This window comes from Pogoniulus pusillus, chromosome 35 (genome assembly GCF_015220805.1).
Source record: "Pogoniulus pusillus isolate bPogPus1 chromosome 35, bPogPus1.pri, whole genome shotgun sequence".
Lineage (NCBI taxonomy): Eukaryota > Metazoa > Chordata > Aves > Piciformes > Lybiidae > Pogoniulus > Pogoniulus pusillus.
In genome coordinates this window covers 4,825,565-4,839,192 of record NC_087298.1, presented here as the reverse complement: position 1 = coordinate 4,839,192, position 13,628 = coordinate 4,825,565, and the positions used below count along the sequence as shown (strand labels likewise).

The window sequence follows — 13,628 nt, the reverse complement described above, 5'->3', positions numbered from 1 at the left end:
ATTCTATTCTATTCTATTCTACTCTATTCATTATTCTGACTTCCAAGTGGTCAGGTGGCCACTGTGGACACCCTGTTTCTATCTAACACCTTTATCCTTATTCCAGGTCTACCTACAGTTTGGGTCAAGGCTTGTGGCTGCCTGTCAGTAAGAGCTTTGTGGTGCCCCCTGTGGAGCTTTCCATCAATCCTCTCGCCAGCTGCAAGACAGATGTTCTGGTGACAGAAGATCCAGCAGATGTCAGGTAGGAAGCAGATTTCTTGTTCTCCTCACACCTGAGTGCCTGCACTGCTCTACAGGATATTATGGAGGATTCAGGCATTCCCAGGATGATAATTTTGATTCATTTTCATCTGATCAGAAATCCAATGTGATAGCTCTCTGGACAATCCTGATCCTGATGGGTCTAAGCCAGACCTGTGTATATACCTTTGAAATCTGCCAATCCAGTCATGCAAATTGTGCTGAGCCTGTGGCAAGGCAGTTTTAAACTGGTTTAAATCCAATGTTAGACTGTGTGGCTTAGATTGATGCATTTAGCAGTGTGGAGGTGCTGTCACCTTTCAGAAACTCCACACCCACCCAGCCCTGCTTAGTCTGCTGTGAAGGAGCAAGGTCAGAGCCTGGTGAAAGCCTAGATCACTCGTCCACATATTGTAGAGCCAGAAGAGCTTTTGCCTTCCTAGCATTCAGTAAATGCCTGGACGTTTCTGTGGCTCCCCCGTTCTGGCTAGTTTGTACTTTAAACAGAGGTCTTGTGACAGCCTAGGTCAGAAGCAGGACCTAAGAGGGTTTTGCAGGAGGAGAACTACCCTGGTGAAAGGAGAGGCTGTTTGCTGGGCAGCTGGTGGAGGGGAGTCACCTGGAAAATGAACCAGGCATAATGGTTGTCCTCTGTGCTCCAGCTGGCAGGGGAGCAGCAGCCTCTACCTGGGAGGAGAGCAGTGGTGGTGATTGTCCTTCTCTGTCTGGTTTACCAGGGTTTAACTATGAGCTAGAAGGATTTAATTCCTGAGGTGCTCAGTGTGTATTTCCCTCTCCCCAATTAAATTAAGCCTGAGCATATGACAGTTGGGTGCTAGGGAGACTCTGTAATGCCTCCCTTCCTTCTTATTGCCTTCTCCTGTTGACTCAAGGCACATTTTCCTCACCTCTGAATTCCTGTCCGTTGTGGATTATCTTCCTGGGCATTAGAAGAACCTTTCTGTTCCTCCAGCCCCCTCTGTCTTTTCCCAGAGAGATGAGGTGGTGGTTTTCTATTCTTCATTCCCATCATCTTGGCAGGGCTGTGGTTGGAGCAGGTGCCTACAAAATCTATGGTGGAGCCAACTGGCATCCAGGAGATCCTCACTTCCAAGTGTGTTTTTGTTGCTAATTAGTGTTTGTTCCCTCTCCTGCAAAAGGAGATGGATGGTTCATATCTATCACAGTTTGGCTCCCTCAGGAGCATTGTTTTTCTTGTCTGCAGAAGACTACTGCAATTCATTTGAGAAGGTGAAGGGTTGCCTTGTTTTATGCTAATATTTTCCCAGCCCAAATGCCAGGAGAACATTATTTCTTTCTTGCCTCCTCACATCTTCGTTACAAGTGCGTTAGCAAGAGCAGAGGCTCAGAAGCTTGCTTCTGCTCCAGTGCAGTAATTGTCTCTGGGCTCTGCTCCTCATGGAAGAGCCTCAGTCGGGATGGATGAATGCCAGGAAGGGGGAGGAGAGCTTCTGACACAGAGGCTGTGCAGTGGGTTAGGATCTTCCCCTCCCCAGCCCCCCTCCCCGACACACAGTTGAAATTTACCAGACCAGCTCAGGCGGCTTGGAAGTAAGAAGAGGCTATGTTTACAGCAAAGCAGAGTGTACAAGCATGTATACACAGCATAGTTACAGGTATTTGCAGTTAAATACCAGGTAGAAGTAACACAGGAATCCAGACTCCCCCATGGAAAAAGGAAGCTGCCCAGAAGGGGCTCAAAGCTCCCCACTCTCTTTCCCCTCTCTCTTTCCCCTCTCTCTTTCCCCTCTCTCTTTCCCCTCTCTCTTTCCCCTCTCTCTTTCCCCTCTCTCTTTCCCCTCTCTCTTTCCCCTCTCTCTTTCCCCTCTCTCTTTCCCCTCTCTCTTTCCCCTCTCTCTTTCCCCTCTCTCTTTCCCCTCTCTCTTTCCCCTCTCTCTTTCCCCTCTCTCTTTCCCCTCTCTCTTTCCCCTCTCTCTTTCCCCTCTCTCTTTCCCCTCTCTCTTTCCCCTCTCTCTTTCCCCTCTCTCTTTCCCCTCTCTCTTTCCCCTCTCTCTTTCCCCTCTCTCTTTCCCCTCTCTCTTTCCCCTCTCTCTTTCCCCTCTCTCTTTCCCCTCTCTCTTTCCCCTCTCTCTTTCCCCTCTCTCTTTCCCCTCTCTCTTTCCCCTCTCTCTTTCCCCTCTCTCTTTCCCCTCTCTCTTTCCCCTCTCTCTTTCCCCTCTCTCTTTCCCCTCTCTCTTTCCCCTCTCTCTTTCCCCTCTCTCTTTCCCCTCTCTCTTTCCCCTCTCTCTTTCCCCTCTCTCTTTCCCCTCTCTCTTTCCCCTCTCTCTTTCCCCTCTCTCTTTCCCCTCTCTCTTTCCCCTCTCTCTTTCCCCTCTCTCTTTCCCCTCTCTCTTTCCCCTCTCTCTTTCCCCTCTCTCTTTCCCCTCTCTCTTTCCCCTCTCTCTTTCCCCTCTCTCTTTCCCCTCTCTCTTTCCCCTCTCTCTTTCCCCTCTCTCTTTCCCCTCTCTCTTTCCCCTCTCTCTTTCCCCTCTCTCTTTCCCCTCTCTCTTTCCCCTCTCTCTTTCCCCTCTCTCTTTCCCCTCTCTCTTTCCCCTCTCTCTTTCCCCTCTCTCTTTCCCCTCTCTCTTTCCCCTCTCTCTTTCCCCTCTCTCTTTCCCTTCCCAGACAGACAATCAAAATCAGCAAAGCTTCCACTCAGAGCAGCTCTGCTATGAGGGCAGGCTATGAAAGTTGGGGCTCTGCAGCTTGGAGAAGAAAAGGCTTTGAGGAGACCTTGGAGTAGCCTTCCAGTATCTGAATGGGGCTACAGGAGGGCTGGGGAGGGATTACAGACAAGGTCTTATAATGACAGGACAAGGAGTAATGGGTTTAAACCTGCAGAGGGGAGATTGAAACTGGATGTCAGGAGGAAGTACTTTGCAGTGAGGATGGTGAGACACTGGCACAGGTTGCCCAAGGAGGATATGGCTGCTGCCTCCCTGGAGGTGTTCAAAGCCAGGCTGGATGAGGCCTTAAGTGACTTGTTCTAGTGGGAGGTGTCCCTACCTGGGGGTGGAGGTTAGAACTGAATGATCCTTGAGATCCCTTCCAACCTAAACCATTCTCTGATTCTACAGTTTTTTAGTGAGGAGATATTAGAGCAGATTGAAAGAGAAGCAGAATGTCCCAGAATGAAGTGGGACAAATGGTTTGCTTGTTGGCTTTTTATCCCTTTTGGCAAACCCAAGAAATGATACAGATAATGATGCAGATAAAGAAAGCTGGGGAGGGACTTTTTAGGCTGTCAGGTAGTTATAGGACTAAGGGGAATGGAACAAAGCTGGAAATGGGTAGATTCAGACTGGATGTTAGGAAGGGTTCTAAGATTCTCTGATGCCCAGACCATGCTTGCTGGCCTGCCTGGTATGGTTTGAGATGTTTTCCTGGGCTGCTCCCAGGCTCTGAGATTTACTGAGTTGGTCCCAGGTGTTAAGATTTTTTTTTCTGGGTTGCACCAGGCTTTTCTATGTCTCAGAGGACCAGGGAACAAATACAGAGGGTTTCTGCAGCATGTTATAGAGCAGGTACCCATTCATCCCACACTGACTTGAGGCTTCATCACTGTGTAACTTTGCTGCCTTGAAGGTTTCACCTTCTCCACAGGCATGATGTGAAACAAAGCTTTTGCTATTGGAATGGGCTGCCCAGGGAGGTGGTGGAGTCACCATCCCTGGAGGTGTTGAAGCAAAGCCTGGCTGGGGCACTTAGTGCCATGGTCTAGATGGCTGGATAGGGCTGGGTGCTAGGTTGGACTGGATGACCTTGGAGGTCTCTGCCAACCTGGCTGATTCTGTGATTTTGTGGTCCTTGTCTTCTGGTCCTTGCTCCTTCCCCAAAGGCTGTGTGAAGTGGTGCAGTGCCCTTGGAGCTGCTCCATTCAGCACTCAGGGCAAACAGGATGTTAGGAAGAAGTTCTTCACCATGATGGTGGTGAGACCCTGGAGTGGGTTGTCCGGGGAGGTGGTGGAAGCCTCATCCCTGGAGGTGTTTAAGGCCAGGCTGCAAGAGGCTCTACAGTCTGATCTAGTGTGAGGTGTCCCTGCCTGTGGCAGGGGAGTTGGAGCAGGATGATCCTTGTGGTCCCTTCCAACCCTGACTGATTCTATGATTCTATGAATCTATGATTATTTTCCTTTCACAACCAATGATCTAATTTCCCTCATTCCAGTATTCCAATTAGCCTCTAACCAGCACAGGCTGTTTGCCTGCTCTGCTCATAAATGGCAGCTGAGCTGAGAATTCCAGGTATAAATATTGGAGTGACCCAGGTAGAGTAAGGGAGGCAAGTTCACAGTGCTGGGATCTGGCATACAGGAGGTGCTGAATTATTAAAACTTTAATAAATGTGGTGATAAATATTTCATGGTGAATTATGGAAGCTTCCATAGATACAGTGAAAACCAAAAAGCAATATCTTATTTCTGCATTAGAACTTAAACACTTCTCAAACGGGGAGCAGGCTGCAAGCTCAGGGGCCCAGGCACCCTGAGGTGAGTGGAAACTGAGGTGATGCCACCTGGGTGGAGGGTGGTGGTGTGGAGGAGCTAATGCTGGGGCTGCTCTGGCTGGATGCAGTCAGTGAGCAGGGGCATTGCTGTGTTTGGTGCTCAAGAGCATTGTGTTGGGCTGTCTGTGAGAACCTCCTCTGCTCTGACCCGATGAGCAGGGTGCCTTTGGAGCTATTTATCTTGCAACCTCTTTGCTTTGTTGCTTTGGACTGAGAAGTGTAGGAAGTTCTGAAGGGAGTAGAGACACAACAGTTTTGATGGTTCAAATGCCCAGGTGATGACCTACCAAAGGATGTTAGGGGTAGGAAGGGACCCATCGACTCCAACTCCCCTGCCAGAGCAGGGCCATACAATCTAGCTCAGGTCACACAGGAACACATCCAGGTGTGCCTTGAAAGTCTGTACCAGACCTGCCAATGGAGGTCAACACATGCTGTCCCTTAGATGTGGAGATACTGGAACATAGGCTGGATACTAGGAGGAAGTTCTTCACAGAGAGAGTGATTGGCATTGGAATGGGCTGCCCAGGGAGGTGATGGAGTCGCTGTGCCTGGAGGTGTTCAAGCAAAGCCTGGATGAGGCACTTAGTGCCATGGTCTGGTTGATTGGCCAGGGCTGGGTGCTAGGTTGGACTGGATGAGCTTGGAGGTCTCTTCCAACCTGGTTGATTCTATTATTCCCTGAGATCATGATGGCACTGCTGTCCCTTCATGCTGGCAGCTCCCACGGGTGGTCCTGCAGTGCTAGAGGTCTGATGCAGTCACATCCCCATGCCAAGGGGCAGATCCTAGTGTGTTTGACACCAGCTGCAACACGGCTGTGTCCCGGGCCCTGGCATGCCCTGTTTGCTGCCCTGTAACACTCTGCTGGCAGCTCAGACCTGTACTGCTCCGGTGTCTTTAATAGCAAGCGTGCTGCATTCCTCCAGACCTTTCATTAGGCTGACCCCTTTTGGCTGCAGGGTCACTTGTTTAATGGAAGGAAATTGCAGAAAGCCTGGTTTGGAGAAAACAAGTGATGAGGTCTTTACAGCTCAGAAGGTTAAAGGTTCAAATGTGGCCTTGCCTGTTTGTGAAGCTGCTTAAGACTGTGGAAGGGACACTGGGCTCTGCCTTTCTCTCTTGAGAGAGACACTGAATCCCTGCTGCATGTGTGTTGGTCTGCTTGAGGGTAGGAAGGCTCTACAGAGAGATCTGGCCAAGCTGGATTGATGGGCCAAGGCCAATGGGATAACATTCAGTGAGGCCAAGTGCCAGATCCTGCACTTGGGTCACAATAAAACCCATGAATGCTCCAGGTTTGGGGCTGAGTGGCTGGAAAGCTGCCTGGCACAAAAGGACCTGGGGGTGTTGGTTGACAGCTGTCTGAACATGAGCCAGTGTGTGCCCAGGTGACCAAGAAGGCCAACGAGATCCTGGCTTGGATCAGGAATAGTGTGGCCAGCAGGACCAGGGAAGTGATCCTGCCTCTCTACGCGGCACTGGTGAGGCTCCACTTTGAATATTGGGTTCAGTTTTGGGCTTCTCATTCCAGGAAGGACATTGAGGGGCTGGAGAGTCTCCAGAGAAGGGCAACAAAGCTGGTGAAAGGTCTGGAGAACAAGGCTAGTGAGAAGCAGCTAAGGGGGATGGAGTTTAGTTTGGAGAAAAAGAGACTGAGGGGAGACCTCATTGCTCTCTACAGCTCCCTGAAAGGAGGTTGGAGCTGGATAGGGGTTGGTCTCTTCTCACAAGTAATAAGCAGTAGGACAGAAGGAAATGGTCTCCGGTTGCCCCAGGGGAGGTTTAGGTTGCACATGAGGAACAATTTCTTCCCCAAAAGCGTTGTCAAGCCCTGGAACAGGCTCCCCAGGGCAATGGTGGAGTCCCCATCCCTGGAGGGATTTACAGGTGGTGTAGATGTGGTGGTGAGGGACCTGGTTTAGTGATTGACTTGGCAATGCTGAGGTAATGGTTGGGCTTGATGGTCTTCCAGGTCCATTGCAGCCCAGACATTTCTGTGGCTCTCCAGAGGGACACTCCCTGTGTGTTTCACCACTGAGCTGTGCCACAAGCTCTACACGGTGCTTGGCTGGGGGGGAGGAAAGGGCTCAAGCCTCCTCCTGCTGCTGCAGCCAAGCCGTGGGAGAAATTTCCTGCAGACAGGAGCCAAAGGTCTCCATGCAAACATCCCAGTGGAGATGTTGCCACATGTGCTGGGGCTGGAACGGGGACAGGAGTTTGCATGCAGGACTTGGTGGTGGAGGTTTTAGGGCTGTGCATCATAAATTAAGCACGAGAGTGCTTGGAGTTAATGAAACTTGTATGTATAATTTATCAGCAGCCATCCTGAGCATCTCCTGCTCCACCCCAGAGGCTGCTCCTCTGCACCACGATCACACGTCTGGGATCCTGGCAGCCATGCTGACAGTGACATCTCTGCTCAGATGAGGTTGGCCAGCAGCCTTGAGAGGCTCTGCCCCATGTTAGCAGCCTCTGGTTTGGGCTGGAGGCCAGGTCCCAGACTGACCAGGCAGTCCCAGCTGTGCATCAGGATAAAAAGTACCTGCCAGGCTCGACTTGTCTTGCTTGCTTTAAGGACCTCTCTTTATTTTCGTGGAATCATAGAATCAGGCAGGTTGGAAGAGACCTCCAAGATCTTCCAGTCCAACCTAGCACCCAGCCCTGGCCAGTCAACCAGACCATGGCACTAAGTGCCTCATCCAGGCTTTGCTTCAACACCTCCAGGGACAGCGTCTCCACCACCTCCCTGGGCAGCCCATTCCAATGCCAATCACTCTCTCTGCCAACAACTTCCTCCTAACATCCAGCCTGGACCTCCCCTGCACAACTTGAGACTGTGTCCCCTTGTTCTGTTGCTGGTTACCTGGCAGCAGAGCCCAACCCCACCTGGCTACAGCCTCCCTTCAGGTAGCTGTAGACAGCACTCTCCCACTGCTCCCACTCCTCTCTCCTACCTGTGTTCCTCCCAGGACCTGATGATAAACACAACAGTCTGTGGGAGGTGGTTTAAGAAAATAACTGGTTTGTGTTTAAACCTTCAGTTGGCCTTCCCTAGCCACCTTCCTATTTCTTCTTAGCCCTTTAGGAGGTACCTCTTGTGCTGTGGGAAAAGGAACTGCTGTACTAGTGGCACTCTATGCTGCTCTACCCCATCAGCAGCTCACCAGGAGGACCTCCAGGTCTCACCAGTTCCACCCACCTGTGGGGGATCATAAAAGCATCTCTTGGGGGATCATAAAAGCACCTCTTGGGGGAATCATAAAAGCCTATTTTGGGGCACATCGAGCTGCAGGGGATCACGAAGGAAGATACCCTGGGGGGCAGAGCATGGCACTGGCAAGCCCCCGGTGGTCCTGGTTCACCCTGCCAGCCCCTCTGCAGCAAAGTTGCTAATTTCTGGTGAGCAGCTGTAAATCAGAGGCACGAGCCTCAGCTGCTGCCTGACATGACATACAGCTCTATCGTTATGGCAACCATAGAAACAAATAAGAGCCTTGCCTTTGCTTGACAAGCCTTTGAGATGTCCTGATGGAGAGACAAGTGTTCAGCGGCAGAATGAATTCTCTTGAACTCGCTGTCAATTCATCTTCGTTTTGCTCCCAAGTGAGCCCCTTTTGCTCTCTGAATTCTTTGTACTTTGGCAATCAACTGATTTTTTTTTTCTTTTTCTTCTGTTTGTTGTTTTATTTTCAGACCTCTCAGCAGCAGAGAGCTTTGCTCCCCAGCTTTGTGCCCTCATGTGTCCTGTTCCATGTTGAGGACGGGAGCTGGGCTTTTGCTCCCTGCCTGTGGCTTTTCCTGGCTCAGCCCTGCCGTGTTCTTGCCACTGCTGTGGTCTTGTGGGGATTTTGCAGTGATGTTTTGCAGGGATTTGGGCATTTGTGACTTAGGAAGTTGGTGCTGAGTGTTGTGGTGTGAGGCTCCCTGGAAGCAAAGGAGGATGAAAACGAAAGTAGATAAGAAGAGATTAAGAGGGGATCTCATTAGTGCTTATAAATGTCTAAGGGGGTGAGTGTCAGGGGGATGGAGCCAAACTCTTCTCTGTGGTGCCCAGTGACAGGATAAGAGGCAAGGGACACAAACTGGAACACAGGAGGTTCCACATAGACACAAGGAAAAAAAATCTTTTCTTTGATGGTGGCAGAGCCCTGGGCCAGGATGTCCAAAGAGGTTGTGGAGTCTCTGTCTCTGGAGGCATTCAAAACCCACCTGAACACGGTCCTGGGTGATGTACTCTAGGTGATACTGCTTTAGCAGGAGGGATAGACTAGATGATCTCCAGAGGTCCCTTCCAATCCCTACCATTCTGTGATCCTGTGAAAAAGGCAAAGGGAATCAGGGCTGGAAGAGTGAAACAGCTTTGCTGTGCCCATGCTGTCACAGCAGCAGCCCTGTGATGCTGCTGCCACTGAGCACCACTGAGGCTCAGAGGGTGACTGTGCTGGTGCTGGGGGACAGCATGCTGGTAGGGTATGGGCAGGAGCAGGCAGAAGGCATCCTGCCTGCTCTTCTTGCCATTTGGTGTGGGAGATGCCACTGAAACTTGGTGTGTGTGTCCCCTTTTCATTCTCTTTCCATTCTGGAGCAGAGTGGGCTTTGATTTTCAGGCCCTTTGGTACTAAAAGGGATCTACAGGAAGGCTGGGGACAATCTTCTTAGCAGGGCCTTTTGTGACAGCTCAAGGGATGATGATTTTAAACTAAAAGAGGGAGATTCAGACTAGATGGAAGGAGTTTTGAGAGCATGGCCCAGGTTGCCCAGAGAGGTGGTAGCTTCCCCATCCCTGGAACCATTCTAATTCAGGTTAGTTGGAGCTCTGAGCAATCTGTTCTAGTTGCAGATGTCCCTGCTGAGTGCACTGAGGTTGGACTAGATGACCTTTAAAGGTCCCTTTCCACCTAAACCATTCCAGGATTCTATGACTCCTGGGTGCTTAGTGCTGGAAGGACCCTCAGCCTGGAGGGCAGGTGGCAGGGGGAAGCCCCTTTTTTGGGCTGTTCCTCAGTGGGAACCTGAGGAGCTCCCTGCAGAGCCTTTGTCAAGCAGCCATGAGCTTGCTGTCGGTGCCAGTGATGGATGGACAGCTTCACATGATGGAGCAAATTGATCATTGCATCACCTGGCACGACTTACTCATTCCTGCAAAGAGAGCAATTCATTACAGTGCACATCACCAAGACACAGTCATCCCTGTAGATAATGCCCCCCACCACTCTGGCCTGGGCTTCTTATCACCCCAGCATGGCATCACCGCACGAAAACGCGGTGGAGAAGCAGCTCGTGGTGCTTAACACAGGGATAAAGGCAGCCTTTGGCCTCATCCTCTGGAGAGAAAGGACAGATACTCTACAGAGAGGCAGCCACCAGCCTCCTGCCCTGCTTCTGTCAACTTAGCATCATCCTGGCTGCTAACTGGGATTTTTTCCTGCTCCCTGCCTCTTGCTTTGATTTATGAGAGCAGGTTAGAAGAGTCAGGTATGTCTCGCTCGGCTACGGGGTGACTAAATGGAGATGTAACCTTGCAGCAAACACTGAAGGGTGTGAGCAGCAAAATGAGAGAGGAATTACAGGAGTGGTGTGATGGGGAAATTGGGGCAGAGAGGGAAGGAAAAAAAAATCCCAAAACTCAAGGTAAAATCATCCAGGCAGTGTCTAGGGTGGGTCTGAATTGAAATGCAGGTCACCCAGCACCTCTGGGAGGGTGCAGGGACTTCACTGCCCTCAGCATATCTCTTCCTGGTCCATCAGCAGGATGTTTCATGCCCAGAATCCAAGGGACATTTCAGCCCTTCCTCTTTAGGGTTATTAGCCTCTAATATTCCCTGCTAAGGCAATGCTGAGTTTCACGCTCTCTGTGCTCCAGTCCTTTGGATGAACCCATTGCATTTCTGAGGTCCCAGTGCTGGTCCAGAAAACTGCACACACAAATTCCTTGAGGGTGGTGGATATAAACTTGGCTCATAGGCAAATCCATCACTGAGAACACCAGCAGCTGGCAGCTGAGCAGTTGCTCTTCCTCTTGTCCGTCGTGCTGCAGAGCCCAGGAGGGAAAAGCAACCCAAAGAGTGAACAGATTTTGTTTATATGTTGATTGAGACAATTAAAGAAAACCCCAACACTTGCCAGATATGCAAATGCTGTCTCACACCCAGAACGATTCCCTTTAATATAGCTGGGATCTCCCATCACAGAGAAGGTTTGGAGTCTGTAGCTGCCCCTTACGCCAGCTCTGCTGCTGGAGCTGTGTGTCCAGCCAGACAGCCCCCTTTGGAGCAGGATCCATGTGGAGCAGGGCCTGTGGTGGAGCAGGATTTAGGGTGGAGCAGGACCCATGGTGGAGCAGGACCTGTGTTTGACCAGGGCTTGTGATGGCATAGGGCTTGTGATGAAGCAGGACCTGTGGTGGAGGAGAGCACATAGTGGAGCAGGATCCATGTGTTTGGGCACTGGAATGGAGTGCCCAGGGAGGTGGTGGAGTCACCATCTCTGCAGGTCTTTAAGAAAAGATTGGATGTGGCACTTGGTGGCATGATTTAGCTGATGTCCTGGTGTTAGGTTATAGGCTGGACTAGATGATCTCAGAGGTCTTCTCCAGCCTCAATGATTCTGTAATTCTATGTTGAGGAGGATATGTAGTGGAGCAGAGCTCATGGTGAAGCAGGCTCTGCGGTTCAGCAGACCTTGTGGTGGAGCCAAACCTGTGTTTGATCAGAGCTCATAATGGAACAGGTCTCATGGTGGAGCAGGACAGATGATGGAGCAGGTTCTGTGGTGGAGCAGGATCCATGTAGAGCAGGTTCTGTAGTGGAGCAAGATCCTGCCAACAGTATAGAGGTTGTGGAGAGGGAAGCAGAGGCTCTAAACCACTGTGCTGATGGCTGTGCTGCAAGGTGGTGAAATCAGACCCTGAGTTTCTCCACTGAAGAGAATTCTCAGGCCTCTGCTCCATGCTGTTATTTGTTCTTATGTCTCTGCCTCTGCTGTCTGTTAAGCACCATCCAGAGCATGCTTTGTAGCTGCCTGTTCAAAGCTCAGCCCCTGGCCTCTCTGTTCATGCAGTCTGAGTCTGTCTGCACTATTTCTCCCAAATTACATTTTTTCCCCCCTTATTTGAGTTTTCTCACTTTTGCCTTTATGTGCACCTCTTGCCTGTGAAGGGGAATAGGAAGTGTGCAGACAGGAGAGGGACCAAGCAGCTCATCCCCTGCCCCAGATAGGGGCTCTTGTGTGTTAGAATGGTGCTGGGATAGTGGAGACCTGTGCCAGGTTTGGTGCCAGGCTTCTTTTCCTCCTCTCAGGAGAAGGAGCTGTGGTGTCTTTGGTAAGGGTCGGGTCACTGAGGATGGATGTAGCAGTGCCAGGCCAGCACTGGGGAGCAGTCTGTAAAGCAGAGTATTTGAGAGAGCTCTCCCATGTCAGAGCAAACTGACCCACCTCAGCTGCACCTCAGCCAGCAGAAAATGTGCAGCTGCCCAGCTGGCATGCTGGGGCTAGGAGCTGCCCTTGTGGGTTGCTGGGGACAGAGAGGAACAGTGTCAGGAGGGTTGACATCTCCTCTGTGCCTGGGGAAGGATGCTCTGAGTTGCTGCCCTCTCTCCTGGAGCTGTCCTCAGCTGCTGTCATAGCATCGTTAAGGTTGGAAGAGACCTCTAAGAGCATCAACCCAACACCAGCAGGGCCACTAAACCATGTCCAGAACCACCTTCTGGACATGATTAGAAGGGCTTATTCCTTCTGCCTGAGGACATCTTGAGAAGTCACTGTCCCTTGCAGGCTTGGGAAGGACTCTTGGATGGATTCCTAGGTTTAGTCTGATGGGGTTTTTCAATTGCTTAAGGGAAGGGATGATGCAGGTGTTGCTGCTAAGGAGCATGGCTCCCACCATGGAGGGACAAGTGAAGGCAGCTCTCTGCAAACCAGACAAAACCAAGGGAGAAAGCTCCAGCTGAGGGCTCACCCTGGGCAGGCAGTGACTGTACAGGCACTGCAGCTCTCAGCCTGGCAGTGCAGGCAGGCACAGTCACAGCCAGCGACCCAGCACTGCTCTGCTCTCCCAAGACAGATGAAGTTCATTAGTTTCAGCTCCTGCTCCTGAGCAGTCAGGCCTGGGATGATGTTTCCATCAGCTCCGATGGACTCGGTACACTGCCCCACTGCTGCCCCTAGGCCTTTGCTCTGCTCCAGGGTGTCACCATGGCTCTCAGGGTGATTTATTAGGACAAAATGCCCTCTGTTCCTCCTGCTGGCCTCAGGACAGCCAAAGAGTCACCACTGCAGCACTTCCCAGACAGCTCAGAGTAACTTCCCTCATGTTATGCTGGTTCTTCCCATTCCACACAGTTTCTAGATTCAGCAGAGATGCTCTGCAGACTCTTCCTGGCCCTCTGGCCTCCAGGCAAAGGATCAAAGGCAACTTAAAAATCAGGTTAGAGACACTGGCCTGGATCAGAAATAGTGTGGCCAGAGAGAGTAGGACAGGGATTGTGCCCCTGTACTGGACGCTGGTGAGGCTGCATCTCAAATACTTTGTTCAGTTTTGGGGCCCTCACTCCAAGAAGGTCATTGAAGTGATGGAGCAGGTCCAGAGAAGGGCAGCAAAGTTGGTGAAGGGTCTGGAGAACAGGTCTGGTGAGGAGCAGCTGAGGGAACTGGGGGTGTTTAGCCTGGAGAAAAAGGCAGAGGGGAGACCTTCTCACTCTCTACAACCCCTTGAAAGGAAGTTGGATACAGGTGGGATCCAGTCTCTTCTCTCAAGTGACAAGTGATAAAACAAGAGGAAATGACCTCAAGTTTCACCAGAGGAGGCTTAGGTTGGATATTAGGAAAAATGTCTTTCCTGAGAGGGTGGTCGGGG

General features: G+C 51.1%; 1 protein-coding gene across 10 annotated transcripts in view; it reads left to right on the top strand.

The window, feature by feature from the left end:
* Positions 1-13,628, top strand: part of ASTN2 (astrotactin 2) — a 471,703-nt gene that overhangs the window by 221,975 nt on the left and 236,100 nt on the right. For all 10 annotated transcript variants that reach the window (XM_064171672.1, XM_064171662.1, XM_064171667.1 and 7 more), the window contains one exon: positions 107-244. In XM_064171672.1, the coding sequence (XP_064027742.1) occupies positions 107-244 (138 nt within the window). The remainder of the gene's footprint in view (positions 1-106; positions 245-13,628) is intronic.